Genomic DNA, 16,720 nt, shown 5'->3' with positions numbered 1-16,720 from the left:
TAGTTTTATACTCAATTTTTTTTTAATTCTTTAGAATTTATAGAATTATTAAAATAAGTATTAAATATTTTAATATTTACATTTTACATATTAAAATGTTAGTAAATATATTTATTTTAGATTTTTTTAGAGTATTAAGTTAGTAGGTCTTCGAAGATTTCGACTTAGGACTAATTAGTAGGGACATATAAGTATCACCACTAAATTTCACATGATAAATTAATGGAGTGACATAATGTGTTCATTGTTTACTATTTTGGAGCACCAAATTGGTACCTTTTTTTTTCAAGGGCTAATTAATCTGAAGTCGAAAATTTTAAGGACTTAATTGTCACTTTACTCATTTTTTACTATTTTATATTTTTTTATTTATGTATGACCAATTTTATCGGTTGAACCAATAATTTATCGATTGAACAAATAAATTAATGAACTGGTAACTTGAACGGTTTGATCACCGGTTCAGCTGACAACTATGGTTTGGGTTCAACGCCCAGAAATGGCGTCGTTTTTATAGCTTTATTTAAAAAAAAGGTTCCAGAGAACCCAACGAACAAAACCCCCTCCCCAACCCCTTTCTCTCTCTCTCAATTATGAAAAAACCCTAATCCTCTTCGATATCCCAGAGGCCCATTAGCCACCGTCGCCGATTTCCCAGCCACCATCGCCGATACCCTTCTCCTCGGGTGGAGGTGTGGAACTGACCGCCCAGTCACCATCGTTCCTCTTCTCCTCGCCGTCGAGCTCTCTCTTCTCCTCGCCGTCGCCGTCGAGCTCTCTCTTCTCCTCGCCGTCGCCGTCGAGCTCTCTTTTCTCCTTGCCGTCGATCTCTCTCTTCTCCTCACCGTCGCCGTCGAGCTCGCTCTCTGTCTCTGTCGCTGTTGAGCTCGCTGTCTGTTTCTTCTCCTCCGGTAAGCATTAAGCACCACTTCTCGAATTTGTTTTTGGCTTTATGCTTGTTTTGTACTGTTAATCTGTTGTTAATAATATTAATACTGATTGAGTTGCTGGGATTAGAGTTTACTAATTCTAAGTTGCTGAGATTTTGTTAATTTCTTATTATTCTGAGTTGCTAATTTGTTGTTGATAAATAATAATATTGTTGCTGGTTCTCTGATTTTCTAATTTTGTGAGTTGATTTTAATGATTATGATTTTTGATGATTAGTGCCTTTCTTTAGTTGAAAACTTGTTTGTCAATGTTTGTTTCTTTTGGCAGTAGAACATTGTGTGTTTGTCATTTACCTGTATTTTGATCTAATTTAGTTATAAACTTTGATGTTTGAAGTTGTTTATGAGCTTTTATTGATAAATTATGGACAATTTATTATATGAAATTGTAAAATTTTAAATTTTATTTAGTTAAAAATGATTAAATTTAAATATTTTTTTTTGGTGACTATTAAATTTAAATATTTGAAATTATATATTGAATTTTTAATAATTTTATTTAGTATTTAATTAAAACGGTTGAACCATGGTAGAACTATTGAACCAGTGAACCAGTTGCCTTACCGGTTCATTGACCGGTCCGGTTTTTGCAACCTTGATAAAGAGAAAGTGGTGGCAAGATGAGGATTATGATAAAGGGCGGTGTTTGGAAGAACACCGAAGATGAGATCCTGAAAGCAGCTGTTATGAAATATGGCAAGAACCAATGGGCTCGAATCTCTTCCCTTTTGGTTCGTAAATCTGCTAAGCAATGCAAGGCTCGCTGGTACGAATGGCTCGATCCTTCCATCAAGAAGGTAACCCTAACCACCTTATAACCTTAATAACTCTATTTGTCTATTTATTTATTTTACTTTTGCTGTCTTTTGTATGCTGTTTACTTTTTTTGTGAGTGAGTGGTTGTGTATCAAGTTTATGTATAATAGGGCTTTTGAATATGAAGGACAAAAAAGTTTAGATTTTTTCAGTTTGATTGAAAGTTTATGCTTTTTGACATGAGTCTCTGAGAATGGATGGTTGTGCTGCCAGTAACGATCCTTGATAGAGCTTTGATTATTAGGTTTTACTCAGTTAAGGTTTAATGTAAGTAATTGTAAGACTGCCCTAATGCCATTATTTAATTAATAAGTAATTAATTATAGTTCTGGCTTGCTTTTTAATGTGTCTCGATGCCCCTGCATTTTAACCCTTTTTCGGCATTTTTTGTGTCGACATGTGTTTTTCTACAATCTAGACTTTTATTATAATGCCGTTTTTTGTGTGCAGACTGAGTGGACTAGAGAAGAGGATGAGAAGCTGCTTCATCTTGCTAAGCTTATGCCCACGCAGTGGAGAACGATTGCTCCTATTGTAGGACGTACTCCTTCTCAGTGTCTTGAGCGCTACGAGAAGCTCCTTGACGCAGCCTGTGTTAAGGATGAGAACTATGAACCCGGCGATGATCCTCGGAAGTTGCGTCCTGGGGAGATTGATCCAAATCCAGAGTCAAAACCTGCACGCCCAGATCCTGTTGATATGGATGAAGATGAAAAGGAGATGCTTTCCGAAGCACGAGCCCGATTAGCGAACACAAAAGGAAAGAAGGCGAAAAGGAAAGCGAGGGAGAAACAGCTTGAGGAAGCCAGAAGACTTGCTTCTTTACAAAAGAAGAGAGAATTGAAGGCTGCGGGAATTGATGTCAGGCATCGAAGGAGAAAAAGGAAAGGCATTGACTATAATGCAGAAATCCCTTTTGAGAAAAGGCCTCCTCCTGGTTTTTTTGACGTTGCTGATGAAGACAGACCCGTGGAACAGCCCCAGTTCCCTACTACAATAGAAGAACTTGAGGGTAAAAGAAGGATTGATGTTGAGACACAGTTAAGAAAGCAAGACATTGCAAAAAATAAAATTGCACAGAGGCAAGATGCCCCATCTGCTATACTACATGCCAATAAGTTGAATGATCCGGAAACAGTACGGAAACAAACCAAACTGATGCTTCCGCCACCCCAGATTTCTGACCAGGAACTGGATGAAATTGCAAGGATGGGTTATGCCAATGACCTAGCTGGGAGTGATGAGTTTGGAGAAGGTAGTGCTGCAACACGTGCTCTTCTAGCGAATTATGCACAAACACCTGGCCGGGGAATGACTCCTTTACGAACCCCTCAGCGATCACCGGCTAGTAAAGGAGACGCTGTCATGATGGAAGCTGAAAACCTGGCGAGGTTGAGGGAGTCCCAGACACCATTATTAGGGGGAGAAAACCCAGAGTTGCATCCTTCAGATTTTACTGGGGTCACTCCCAAGAGAAAAGAGGTTCAGACCCCAAATCCAATGTTGACTCCCTCTGCAACTCCTGGAGTTGCAGGTCTCACTCCCAGAATTGGCATGACACCTGCAAGAGATGGTTATGCTAGCATGACACCTAAGGGAACTCCTCTCAGGGATGAGCTTCATATTAATGAGGATGTGGATATGCATGAGCGCGCTAAACTTGAGCTACAAAGAGCTGAAATAAGACGAAGTCTGCGCTCTGGTTTAGGAAGCCTTCCACAGCCCAAAAATGAGTACCAGATTGTCATGCAGCCCATTCCAGAAGATGCTGAAGAACCTGAGGAGAAGATTGAAGAGGATATGTCAGATAGAATAGCTAGGGAAATGGCAGAAGAAGAGGCAAGGCAACAGGCGTTACTTAGGAAACGATCAAAAGTCCTTCAAAGGGAGCTTCCTCGGCCTCCAGCTGCATCGTTGGAGCTTATAAGAAATTCTGTGATCAGAGCTGATGGGGACAAGAGTTCCTTTGTTCCACCAACCTCAATTGAGCAAGCTGATGAGATGATAAGAAGGGAGCTTCTTGCTTTGCTGGAGCATGACAATGCTAAGTATCCGCTTGATGAGAAAGTAAATAAGGAGAAAAAGAAAGGAGCTAAGCGTGTGGTGAATGAGCCTGTTGTTCCTGTTATAGAAGAATTTCATGAAGAGGAGATGAAAGATGTATGTATTTATTAATCTGCTTCTTATTTTCTTTCTTTAGCTTCTTTTGTGATGACATCACATGTTCGTGGCTTATGCGTTGATAGATAGTAAGTAGCAAGCTGCTTTCTGTTGTGGAGGATACACCTCTTGTTTTGCACTAACCTGAAGACTATAAGTCTAACCATTGTTATGGTTGTGTACTAACTTATAAGATTGAACAATTCTAAAATTCTGCTAGGTTTGTAGTCTGTAGATCCTGACACTGAGCCACCCGTTTTATTTGATGAGATTGTGCTAGGGTTGATTTTGTTTGCTTAGAAGCAGTTGGATCACACAACTGCAATGTGCCAGTTATGCCACTGTATCTAGGGCTGAATTGGATTAGGATTTTTTTTCTTGTGTGGTTTAGGGATGGTTGATGGTGTCTTGTTTGATCCGCATAAGTGCAGTGGCGTTGCACCTGAGATGCTTGTGTCAGTTGCTCTCCATGTCTAAGTTGTAGGTGCTTGTGTAGTTCGTCCTGAAAGTGGGTAGGCTCTGATTTTCTGTGGCCTGTGTTAATGTGATTGTGCTTTGTTCGTTGGTGTGAAGTGTGTTTGTGATTTGCAGGTAACCATTACTATGTCATAACGTCTTTGATGTTTTCTGTTTTATAAAAGATTTTCCTGTTTTTCTAATAGGAAGTTAAATGTTTCTTATGATTACATGTTTATTATATAATTTTCTATTCTATGTATGATTGTAGTTGTGTTATGGCCTCACATTGTATGCAGCTGTCCTCCCTTTATTATTTTACTGGGTAAGATATCATTGTTCATAATGTGGTTATCAAAATTGAAATCTTAGTCTTATTTATCTTTTAGTTTTATTCCTTTTTTTTTGTATAATAAAAATTCAAATATGATTAGGAAAAAGAAATACCAAAAAGCGGGGAGGGGACCAGGGTTCCCATATACAAAAGCAAAACACAAACAAAGGCCTATCAAAAATGTAAAGCTCTCCAATCTCTCAACATGTGTGAGAGGGAAAGACCTCTAAAAAGATCTTCAGCTTTACACCAGGATGCTAAGTGTCTAGTCCTATCCCATAAGATATGTTTATCAGAGAATCTGTCACTAAAGGTGTGCGTACATTACCTCCAAGCAGAGAGTCCAGATGGTGGCGAAATTTGCACTGGTCCACCTAATTTTTGCCTCTTTTCTATTACCAAACCCAACAAATCTAGTCAATAAATATATATCTAGAGTTGCAGGGCACACCCAACATTCATCAAAGATGCTAAACAAATTGTTCCATAAGAAACTAGCTGTCGGCAATGCTAAAACAGACAAGGGTACTCATTTTGGTGGGTACTGAGTAGGCTTTATGATTGATTGGCAAACATGCAAGATATTAGGAATTATGCTACCTAAGCATGCTGGGCCTGCCACCGTCTATCTGTTCAGGAGCCCAGTTTTTTGTAAACTGTCCAAGCCCATCCAATCCTCGACACCGTAAACCCTCATTTTATTACCTCATCTGCCTACACTTGTGTCCACCATCCTCTGTTCAGCTGTGCCGCCGCCGCCCCCCCCCCCCCCTTCTCTTTCTCCTTTCTCTTTTGCCCCCATCCCCCAACCAAAAACAAAACACACATCCATCCTTTGAGTTCTTTGCTCCTCTCCCAATTTCTCCTTTAACTCTGATTATTTACTGGGACTTGTTTTCCTTCTATTTTTTTATCCCTTTTGGGTTTCTTTGTGACTGTGATTATAAAGCATTCTGATAGGTGTTTTTCTTTTTAACATCCTAATTTCACGTGTCATTAGAATTAATGCCTTTTATATTGATTTGTTATTATGTTAATGCTGATTATTTCATATTATAACTTCATACATGTCAAATCAAAGTTTAATTTTGTTAAATGTGATTGTATGTCTATTTTGCTTGTTTATGCCTTATGCTTAACTATTTGTTTAAATGTGTTCAGTTTAGGCAGGATCTTGTGATCCATGTTACCATCACATGTCGTACATATGTTTCTAATCTCAATCTTGGGTAGAATCTATATTGACAACATTGCTTGACTACACTGTCTATACCTATCCTAGACATTTAATACTCATATATCACTCTTTTTTTCCCAAATTATTTTTGGTGGTTTTCTTCCCACTGAGGAGATTTTGTTATACACCTATTCTATATCTGTCCTTTATTAATATACTCTTCAGGTATGGATTTAATCTGATGTGTAGGTCTTTGTTTATTTTTGTTATTTCAGTGAATGTTGTAAAAATAGCCTTGCAACTCTTTTCAAGGTTCCTTTTAGGTCATGTATTGTGACATCAACACATTTTCTGTTTATGAATTATGACTTCATGCTATGCTAGTTTGATCTGATAGTCTCACTTTTCGGTTATAATCCTGCAATTAATTAATTATGTTCGGTTGTGTTTGCTGGTGATGTTTCTCAAGGGCACTTCCTTGTTTGATTGGCAAGTTCTACCACGCCCTCTCACAAACATAACAAAAAAAGAAAAAGAAAAAGAAATAGAGCAGAATGTTAATGTTGACTATATTTCAATGTATGTCTTTTTGTTCATATCATAAATGGCACTAAAATATAACAAACTTCTGAGTTTTGAATTAGCTGGCTAATTACCTTGCTTATTATAATTTATGATGTTGTCATCCAAACTTTCCCTTGTAAGCGGGTTAAGGATACTGATTTTGCATTTTTTTTTTTTGTTTCTATTAGGCTGATAAGTTGATAAAGGATGAGGCCCATTATCTTCGGGTAGCACTGGGACATGAAAGTGAACCCCTTGAGGAATTCATTGAAGCACACAGGACTGGCCTGAATGATCTCATGTTCTTTCCAACCCGTAATGCCTATGGTCTCTCAAGTGTTGCTGGAAACATGGAAAAGCTGGCAGCTTTGCAGAACGAGTTTGAGAATGTGAGGAAAAAGTTGGACCAAGGCAAGGAGAAAGTTGTAAAGCTCGAGAAGAAGGCAATACTCCTCACTCAAGGCTATGAGGCATGTTACTAACATTCTCCATGCCAAATGGCTTTAACTCAGTCAGTTCTGATTACGTTTTATTGCTTAAAAGCTGGCTTTGTACTTAGAATCACCTTGGTTGAGTTAGTTTTGTAATTGAACAATGCTATTTTTGCCTTAGAGATAAACTGATAGGAACCTACTCACCTAGTCAATTGTAAATAGAGTATGGAGTGGATTGAGTGAATTGTTGCTAGGGTGGGTTCTGCATTCAGGAATGCATTCTGTTATGCGAGAGGTGAGAGGTATACAACGGTAGGTGGAGTAGTGATGGGACTATATCAAACAATTTGGACATAGAATTCATGCTTGGACAGAGGTCGAGTCTCTTGAATACTCAACAATTTAATGTTATAAAACCAGTATTAATACATTCTTTGAAGTAGGATATTTGCACCCCATCGGTGTAGATCAAATCCTAGAGGTATTTCTTCTGCATTTCTATTATGTTCTATGCATCTATTGACACAATTTTCGTTACCTAAAATTGAAAATTGTAACTGAAAATAATTGGAATTCAACCCATGAGTTTGAAGCAGTGACCTTCATGAATCAAAATTGATAAGGAACACATGGAAAAGAAAATTCCTTTTGTTTGATTTTGCTGTTTGTAAAGAGTCCTTTGTGCCTGTACACAATGTTGAATAATATACTTCGGCTATTGCATTTTTCAGATGAGAGCCAAAAACAGTCTTTGGCCACAAATTGAGGCCACTTCCAAGCAAATGGACATAGCTGCAACCGAATTAGAATGCTTTGAAGCTTTGCAAAAGCAGGAGAAGTTAGCAGCATCCCACAGGATAAACAATCTATGGGAGGAAGTACAGAAGCAAAAGGAACTTGAGAGAACTTTGCAATACAAGTATGGGAGTCTTATGGAAGAAGTGGAAAGGATACAAAATGTCATGGAACAGTACAGGGTACAAGCACAAAAGCAAGAAGAAATCGAAGCAAACAATCGTGCTCACGAGTCAACAGAGACTGTTGCTGACAAAACTGGTGCACAGGATTCAGAGAGTTTTAAAGCTGCTCCTCTCACTGAAGAAAATGAAACTGCTATAGCAACTGCTTTGTCTCATGATGAAAGTGAAGCGGGCACTGTGCGAGACCAGACTACCGCTAGCCAGAAAAATGATGTGGATGTGGATTCTGATGATATAAAGCAAACAGATGACCCTAATGCAAAACCGCCAGATGCTGCACTTGCTGCCAAGGCTGACGCCGGAAAAGTGGAAGGTACCATCATTGATGGTCACATTGATAACGGTAAGACAGCATTAGACTAGGGTGCTACAATAGGAAATGAGGTGGAGAAAGATTTAGCTATGGGTGCTGAAAATTCACGATAGGTGATAGCACACCAGAAAAAACCACTGCTTCTGATGAAGGGGTGAGATGCAAGTTGCTGATGGCAATTAAACCAAGAAATGCTCAAGCCAGTTCTGATAGTTTTTTTTTTTTTAAATTTGGGGTTGGTGTCAGTGAGGGTAATTAATGCTGGGGATTTCTCGAAGCAAATCTCTCAATCAAGGGTCTTGAACTGAATAAATTACATGGAAATTGAAGATATCTGATCCAAAAGATAGACGGGGTTGAAATGATCACCAGTTAAAGCTTGTAGCATATGATGAACCTATAAATTGTACGAGCATTCTCAGAGACTCGTGTCAAAAAGCATAAACTTTCAATCAAACTGAAAAAATCTAAACTTTTTTGTCCTTCATAATCAAAATCCCTATTATACATAAACTTGATACACAACCACTCGCTTGCAAATTAAAAAAAAGTAAACAGCATACGGAAGACGGCAAAAGTAAAATAAATAAATAGACAAATAGTTATTAAGGTTATAAGGTGGTTAGGGTTACCTTCTTGATGGAAGGATCGCGCCATTCGTACCAGCGAGCCTTGCATTGCTTAGCGGATTTACGAACCAAAAAGGGAAGAGATTCGAGCCCATTTGTTCTTGCCATATTTCATAACAGCTGCTCTCAGGATCTCATCTTCGGTGTTCTTCCTAGGGATGTCAGCAGGGCGGGGGCGGGGATGCCTCCCTGCTCCCTATTCCTTCCCTTAGATTTGCTCTCCATCTCCATCCCCATTCTCCATGGCTCCCCATCCCTATTTTCCACGAGATCACATTCCCTGTGACAACTCCATTTCCTATCTATCTTATAGTTCTAGCTAATCATTAGTTTTCATATGATTAGAGCTACAATTATCCATCATATACAAAAATAGCAAGATTTTATATAAAAAGTCTAAATGACACGATGGTGACTTCTTTCAAAATGACGCAGTGGGGGGACGCAACGACGAGCCAAAGGACAAAGCAGTGGACGAGGTAGGAGACACGGTAACAGAGAGAAGATGTTTTTTAGGATGTTTAAGGTTTTTAAGGTTTTAGGATTTTTAGGGTTTTTAAAGATTTTTAGAATTTTTTAGTGTTTAGGGTTTAAGGTTTAGGATTTAAGGTTTATGGGTTTAAGGCTTTAGGGATTTAGGGATTTTAAGGTTTATGGTTTAGGATTTAGAATTAGGGTTTGTGGTTTAGGGATTTAGAGTTTTAGAATTTTAGGATTTTTTAGAAATTTTATTGTTTTTAGGGTTTAGGTTTAGGGTTTAGGATTTTAGGATTTTTAGGATTTAGGCTTTAGGATTAAGTAGTGTAAAACTTTGTATGTTTATCTGTTGGAAGAATTTCAGAAACGACAAGAACCGAAAATTTTTTTTTTCAAAAAACTATACTTTTTCTTATCATTTTGCAAGGAGTTGAAAATTTCACATCATTTATTTAAAATATAAATAACAATGAAATATAAAGATAATAAAGAAAAAGAGATTGCAAATTTAAATTTTATTTTGATTAAGTATAATTTTTTTATCTACGACTAGTCATCCCCAATAAGGTATAAAAAATTTTTCACTATACACCAAATTTTGATGGTGATACTTGATAAATTGTTATAAATAAGAATACTTTGATACACCTAAGAAAATTCTTTATCTTTTGTCTATTAAGGTCCAGTTTGGGTAACCAACTTAATTAAACTTCTTTTGATAAAATAACTTAAACAATAAATGACTTTGTTAAAAGTAACTTATAAATAAGTTATTTTGTATTTGGATTTTTAACTCTAAAAGTGTTTATTTTATAGAAATGTGATGAAAAGTAGAAGTATTACGAGAGAAGTCATTTTTTTTTAACTTCTCTATAAGCTCTTAAATAGCTTCTTAGAAAGTTACAATTTGGTTTTGAAAATTGCACTAAACATTAATACTATTACTTTTCATAAGTAAAAAGTTAAAAAAAATTATTTCTAAAGTTTCCAAACGCGCCTAAGTCTAGTTCCACTAATTAGAGACGTCAACTCTAAGAACTTAAAGCAATTCTAAGTTTCTAACTAAAAGTAAATGATGAGAATAGAGTCTTTCATTTAATTGCGAAAGAAGAGTCTGAGACGCAAATGCAATTGAGTTTAATATGTTTATAGTTGGTGCTGTTTTCGGTTATATATGTAGTTAAATTTGATTTATCTGTTAGTAGTGTAGTTTATTTTATTTTAACTCTTATACATAATTATTCTAAATATATGTAAAAAAATTATAATTATACATCATTGTAATTTTAAATTATAAATATATCGCTGTTGAACAAAATTTATTTTAACATATTTTTGTTCTATTATTAAATTTTTTTTAGATTTATCATTATATTTGTTAGACTTATACCAATTTGATTAGATTTAATTGACAAAAATATTTAAATGTGTAATGGAACTTTTGTTTTATGTGATAGTTTGTGTTACAAAGTTTTCAATTCTTTTTTTTTTTTTTCTCTAGAGGAGAGATCGATCTCTATATTATTTTTCATTGGGAAGAATTCTTACATCAAACTATAGAATCGCATGAATTATTTTCTTTATGTTTTCTTTCTGAACTTTTGAATTCTGAGTAGTCTCTGTCTTTTATTCTCTTTAATCTAATGATTTTTTACATATAAATGTCTATTTATATAAGTTGGATATGATGTGAACAATTTTCATCCATACTCTTGCATCATTACTCTTATAATGTCTTTGCTTGCGTCATAATATACTATTTGCACCACCTATATTAGAGTATTTTTAATATTTAGAGTTTAAAATTTGAAATTTGCACTAATAATAATTGTATTATTTATTTAGTTATAACATATCACTGAAGTAACAAACATATTTTAAGTCAACCTACAAAGAAAACATATTCGAAACACATTATTGATGGGCACCTAGAGCACAACTGCAGAGCAAACACACGAAAATAAAAAGAGAAAGGCATAAAAAGAAAAACAAGTAAACTAGGGGAGAATATATTGGACAAACAAATACCAAATTAACTATAGGATTCCTCCATAAACCAGTAATTTAGTAGTGGAATTAATCAGGAAGTGTACTTCTTCTCAATCATCACATCACCACTCTCTGTAGGTTCGGCTTTATGAGAATGACCATGGCAGCACTTGTACCGAACAGATTCTATCTCCATGGTTCGTCCACACATAGGGTCTGGACAGTTTATGGGATCAAGAATATCGGCAGGATAATTAGCCAATTGCATGTGAGCGCATTGGGCAGGTGAATCCCGAAGCTTGTTCTCGTAGTATTCTCTGAAAGCCACGTCAAACCCTGCTTTCTGCAGCACTTTGTCTTTCCATATCTCAAACTCGGCGGCAGTGGCAAGCATGGGTTCCCCGGGACCTAGCAACTTCACATTTGAGCCTTTGCTTAGTAGAACCCATCCCAGCTGGTCCTGTTTAAGGCAGAGCAAGCTCTTTATCTCCTCAGCGGTGGGATCTCTGCGCTTCTTCAGAATCTTGCTCGCGAACAGGTTCTCAATCCCAATCCAGAAGCGGGGAACAATCCGAGGATCTTCTTTTCCAAATGGATAATACTCTATTATGGCATCTGCCTTCTTGATAACCTCATGCATTTTCATTTTCTCTACTGCCACTGTTAAGTCTTGCATCCACTTGCTGTTACCGTCGGCACCTCCGTAGATGAAGATGAAACTGTCTCCTTTAATCTGATGTCGATAGTATTCAATTCACACAGCAACACGCGGACACATAGAATATTAATTATTTAACTTGTAAAGTTTTGATAGAAGGAAATGAACTCATTTTCTGCACTTAATTAGTTAAGATTCGTCACATCACAGGTAATAACCAGGTAATGATTATGAAGCTAATTGAGTACACAGAAAATAGATCATGCAAACATCTCTGTAACTTGTATACGTATGAAGTGATATGTGCAACATGCAGGCACATGTAGTGTAGAACTTACAAGGTCGTGTAATCTTGGATGCACTTTCTTCATCTCGGCCCAGAACCAGTTCCATTTCTGTGTAAGTAGCTCATCATCGGAGGGCCTGAAAGGGAAGGCATCGATGCCCCACACAAAGATCATGTGCATTGCATTGTAGTTGACGACCCTACCTTGAGGGTTCAACACAGGGATGATAGGCTTATTCTTGTAGTTCAAGTCCTCTCTTATCAGTTTGATTCCCGCCAAGGGCAGGAAGTACTCAACCACGTACCATTGCATGTCAAGTTTCAAGTTCTCAAACTCTGCCTGGCGAAGACGGTTCCAATCATCCACCACGGGCACCCACAATATCTTAAAATCCTCTTTCCTGTATCCCTTGACATCTTTAGGATCTTCTTGCAATCCAACATATATAGATTGTAGAAGCCGAATCTCATCTCTGATGCTGTCTAGGCCTGAAATGAACAATAACACATGCTTCTGCCTAAACACTTCGATGCTAACCTGTTTAATTTGCCCCACAACAATAAATTAAAAGGAAATAAGAACCTAATTCAAATTAAATTGAGTAAATAGCTCTGTCTCTAATTATTGTATAAAAAAAATTTCCGGTACAAGCTAGGCGATATATTTTGTCATGGAAACCATATATACTTAAATATTCACCCTTTGTCTATTCAAGCCCTCGTACACTTGGGGGTCCTGAATTTCATTGTGGAAGATCAGAACCTTCAAAACCTCTACAATTTCTGTAGGTGTTTGAAGGACCCTCTTACGCCTCCAGTAATCTTCTAGTTCACCTGTTTGCAATAAACAGAGCATAGAGTTAATCACTTATTGATTTATCAGCATGACGCACTAATAATGTATTTGTTATATGTATCTATCCGTCGACGCCAATAGTGATAACAATGAATGCATATGCACCGTTTTATTATTGTTTATAAAATAAATAAACTATTCACTAAGCACGACGTAACCTATTTCTTTTCTGCTTCTTGTCAGATGCGCCTTTAATTTGCTAAGAATGGAGGAAAGCTTGTTACCGAAATTCGATATTTCAATTCCATCTTCCCTGTAGAAAACAATTAAGCAATTGAAGTAATATAATTTATATAAATTGAAGTGTGATCAAGTAAACGCCTTGTACTGATATGAGAGAACTTACGAATCACCCATGAGAAAATCAATATGAGTAGTACAAGATACAATGGTGATGATTGTCCAGTAGACAACCACAGGGATTTCTTGCAAGGCATCGGACAAGGCGGGCACATCCTTTGAGTCATAACCTTTGGTAGAGAGCCTCTCCAACTCAGTGATACACTCAACGGCTAACAATACGCTCTTGACCAAAATGTTATAGTCGGCTCGGGCTTGTCTGTTCCTCTCGATGCTATGAACTTTGTTCATCTGAGCCAATGACCTTCCGAGCTGGTCCCCGGTTGGAACCTGCGCAAGGTGCCAAAAGTTCCCATATTCCATCGAAAATGCGGCTAGTGTTAACACCGCTTTTCCATCCCAGCTGTAGGATTTCAGCTCTTCAAGTATCCACATTGTTGTTTCGTGTGCGTAATGCTCTCCATGAGGTGTGTTCATCATCTATAACGTAGCCGCCCGTAAGTTATTATTATTGTATTTGGCATAAAAGTAATCTTGTGTAGGATCGATTTAATTATTTATTTCTTCATAAGGTGAGTTTCGTATTTAATTAATTTCGCGATTCAATTACTCGGTTGTTATTTTTTATTTTTCTCAAACTACTGGACATACTAAGTTCTAACACTTCTTTAATGACTGGTTTAATTTAGAGTGGCCAAAATCATTATAACGCATAAAATCGGGTCAAATTATATACGTATATGGATTGTTTCCGTGCATATAGTGCCATAGTGGGAGAGTAACCTTAGAAACAATACGCTTCAGCTTTTGGAACGGTGGATTGAAAGTTGACACGGTAATATTGTCCTCTATCAGATTACCAGCCTGCAATAAAACAAATAATAAAATAATTAAAAAATTGCTCTGCTTTTCTTAATAATATATAATATATTAATGCTTTATGTATTATTTTTTTATGTTAAAGTGATTAATAAAAAATAAAATAATTTTGTTATATTATAAAAAAAATTACATAAAAAAAATGTGAAGAAACCCTAATATCATTTTTGTGTGCATAATAATCTCATGTATATTACAATTCTCGAAAGGAAGGGGGAGAGAACATGGATTCGACTCTAATAAAAATTTTATAATTATTTTTATGTAAATTTTTTTTTAGTTTTCGAACGATGAATTATAGAATTAGATTTTGATATATTTATAAAAGTGTTATTTTTATATAAAGAAAAAAATTTATTCTTCTCTTTTAAGAGATGTTAAAATGATACTTTCATCTCCTCTATTTGTAAAATGTACATTCTCCTCCCTTGTAACTTTTAAAAAACTTTCTCTTTAATGCATTTTAAATTTTTTTGTGTTAACTAATATTAATTTTATCCATTTTTTAAGAAAAAATAAATTATTTTTTACAAAAAATTTCTTTAGCAAAAATTTTATTTTTTTGTCATTAAATTTTACTTATCTAAATATCCTTTAATAAATTATTTTTTATTGATTAAATTGTATTTTTATTAAAATATTTTTAAAAAAAAAATAATTATTAAATTTTTTTAAAAATACCTTTCAATAATTTTTAAATTGTGATTTTACTAAAATTTTTGTTAACAATTATTTTTATATTTTATTATTAATTTTCTGATATTAATATATATTATTTACTATTAAATAAAAAATTTTACCACTGTTAATATCTATAACAATTAATATATATTAAAAACACAATTTAATAATTAAAAAATTATCGAAGAATATCTTAAAAAAATAATTTAATTATTAATTTTTTTAAAAAAATATTTTGGTAAAAATACAATTTAGTCAATAAAAAATAATTTATTAAATGATATTTTTTATTATTGAATATTTTGGTAAACAAAATTTAATGACAAGAAAATAAAATTTTTGCTAAGAGATATTTTGGTAAAAAATAATTTATTTTTTTAAAGAAATAGATAAAATTAACCTTATTAGTTTACATTAAAAATTTAAAATAGATTAAAGGTGAGATTTTTTAAAAATTATAAATAAGGGAAATGTATATTTTACAAATAGAGAAATAAAAAGTATCATTTTAACATCTTTTAAGAGAGAGAAGTAGAATTTTTTTCTTATATTAAATATTTATAACTAAATAAATAAATTATACTTTTATACAAAATATATAAAAAAAAAAGATATTTTTGACAATTCATTTGAGTACCTTAACAACAGCAGTGTCAGCGGCAACCGTGGAACGCTTGATAATGCTTGAAGTGACGTTGAAAATGGAATCCACATCATACCTTTGAGCGGTGTGGACGTGAGTTATGTAAACTCTCTCGAGGATCTGATCATCGGTCAAAGCCAATGGGTTCACCAATAGCGAAGCCTTGGCTTGCTGCAGGTGCGCACTGGAAACTGGTACCGACGATATCGACATATCTGATGATCAGATATAGATGTGATACTCTCTTAAATTAAATTTAGATAAGTATATATCTATCTCAGTAGTGAAATTGTTGCCTTGCTCTTAATTGCCGTGGTTGTTTGGCCTATTTATGAGGAGTGGACTAAGCTATCTAGATTGATCATACAGTACGTACGTACGTGATAGTCATACGATTAAAGTGAAAAAGAATAAACATATATTCACCCAAATCTTGCCGGTGGCTTCTTTGCCCCGTCTTAATTACAATATCAGTAACACTGTATGCTTTATCCGTCATTCATGCATGTGAGATAAGTAGGGGATACTGGGATAGTATTGCCATTTTGTGATGACTTCCTGCAGCTTTTTTGGCACTTATTTTTAAATACAATTCTTTACAAGATATGTATCCTGCACCTTTTGCTTTTGCTTTTGATAAATCAAAATTAGACCTTCTGGCTTCAAGAAAGGAATATTCAATACTAAAAGGTTAGAACAAGGAGAATACTTATAAGATTGCAACAAGTAATGGATATCATCACGAATCTCGTCGTCCTTCGTTCCTTGTGTAACAACTTACCCAACTGTGATGAAGCCGAGGAGTACGTTATTTGAGTTTTTTTTTTCCCGAGTAATTAAACTATTAAAGAGTTGTATGTTATTTGAGTATTAAATACTACTGTAAATAAAAAAACGATTGACTAATTAATCTCACATTAATTGCAAAGCTGATTTTTAACCGGACCAGCCAAAGGGATTAGCTTAACTAATAGATAACCTAGGGTTTTGTATATATATATATATATATATATATATTTATATATATATATATATATATATATATAGTCCAAACTCAAAAAAAATCACTTTCATTACACCAACGTGTACACACGCGCTTGAATAACACAAACATATCTTTTTTCGTTTTCGTGTTCTT

The 16,720-nt window shown here is 35.1% G+C and overlaps 2 protein-coding genes across 7 annotated transcripts; one reads left to right on the top strand and one right to left on the bottom strand.

Moving 5' to 3' along the window:
• Positions 1-501: 501 nt before the first annotated feature.
• On the top strand, positions 502-8,671 carry LOC112761562 (cell division cycle 5-like protein). 6 transcript variants are annotated; one of them, XR_003181995.3, is made up of 5 exons: positions 502-911; positions 1,484-1,747; positions 2,217-3,926; positions 6,646-7,372; positions 7,623-8,671. XR_003181995.3 is itself a non-coding variant. In XM_025808194.3 (5 exons), the coding sequence occupies exons 2-5, from the start codon at positions 1,571-1,573 to the stop codon at positions 8,232-8,234; spliced, it is 2,781 nt and encodes a 926-aa protein (XP_025663979.1). In that variant the 5' UTR covers positions 502-911; positions 1,484-1,570; the 3' UTR covers positions 8,235-8,671. The 6 variants fall into 6 exon arrangements, 4 of the variants coding, with proteins under 4 accessions (XP_025663979.1, XP_025663982.1, XP_072066093.1 ...); XM_025808194.3 differs by having other exon boundaries at positions 6,646-6,927; XM_025808197.3 differs by having other exon boundaries at positions 516-911; positions 6,646-6,900.
• A 2,431-nt stretch (positions 8,672-11,102) lies between these two features.
• LOC112761546 (protein SIEVE ELEMENT OCCLUSION B-like) lies at positions 11,103-16,195 on the bottom strand. The gene is made up of 7 exons (XM_025808192.3): positions 15,577-16,195; positions 14,163-14,243; positions 13,426-13,859; positions 13,238-13,332; positions 12,924-13,057; positions 12,276-12,761; positions 11,103-12,012 (listed from the first exon to the last, which is right to left on the bottom strand). Exons 1-7 carry the CDS (start codon positions 15,793-15,795, stop codon positions 11,371-11,373), a joined length of 2,091 nt encoding a protein of 696 aa, XP_025663977.1. The 5' UTR covers positions 15,796-16,195; the 3' UTR covers positions 11,103-11,370.
• Between the last annotated feature and the right edge of the window lie 525 nt (positions 16,196-16,720).

The sequence above is a fragment of the Arachis hypogaea genome, chromosome 12 (genome assembly GCF_003086295.3).
Source record: "Arachis hypogaea cultivar Tifrunner chromosome 12, arahy.Tifrunner.gnm2.J5K5, whole genome shotgun sequence".
Taxonomy (NCBI): domain Eukaryota; kingdom Viridiplantae; phylum Streptophyta; class Magnoliopsida; order Fabales; family Fabaceae; genus Arachis; species Arachis hypogaea.
The sequence above is the reverse complement of the archived record's forward strand: the minus strand, read 5'-3'. Positions and strand labels throughout refer to the sequence as shown.

Coding starts and splice junctions, on each gene's coding strand:
- LOC112761562 (XM_025808194.3), top strand. CDS start 1,571: ATGAGGATTATGATAAAGGGCGGTGTTTGGAAGAACACCGAAGATGAG. Junction 1,748..2,216: donor TCGATCCTTCCATCAAGAAG/GTAACCCTAACC, acceptor TTTTGTGTGCAG/ACTGAGTGGACTAGAGAAGA. Junction 3,927..6,645: donor ATGAAGAGGAGATGAAAGAT/GTATGTATTTAT, acceptor TGTTTCTATTAG/GCTGATAAGTTGATAAAGGA.
- LOC112761546 (XM_025808192.3), bottom strand. CDS start 15,795: ATGTCGATATCGTCGGTACCAGTTTCCAGTGCGCACCTGCAGCAAGCC. Junction 13,333..13,425: donor GATTTTCTCATGGGTGATTC/GTAAGTTCTCTC, acceptor TGTTTTCTACAG/GGAAGATGGAATTGAAATAT. Junction 12,013..12,275: donor ATCCAAGATTACACGACCTT/GTAAGTTCTACA, acceptor TATCGACATCAG/ATTAAAGGAGACAGTTTCAT.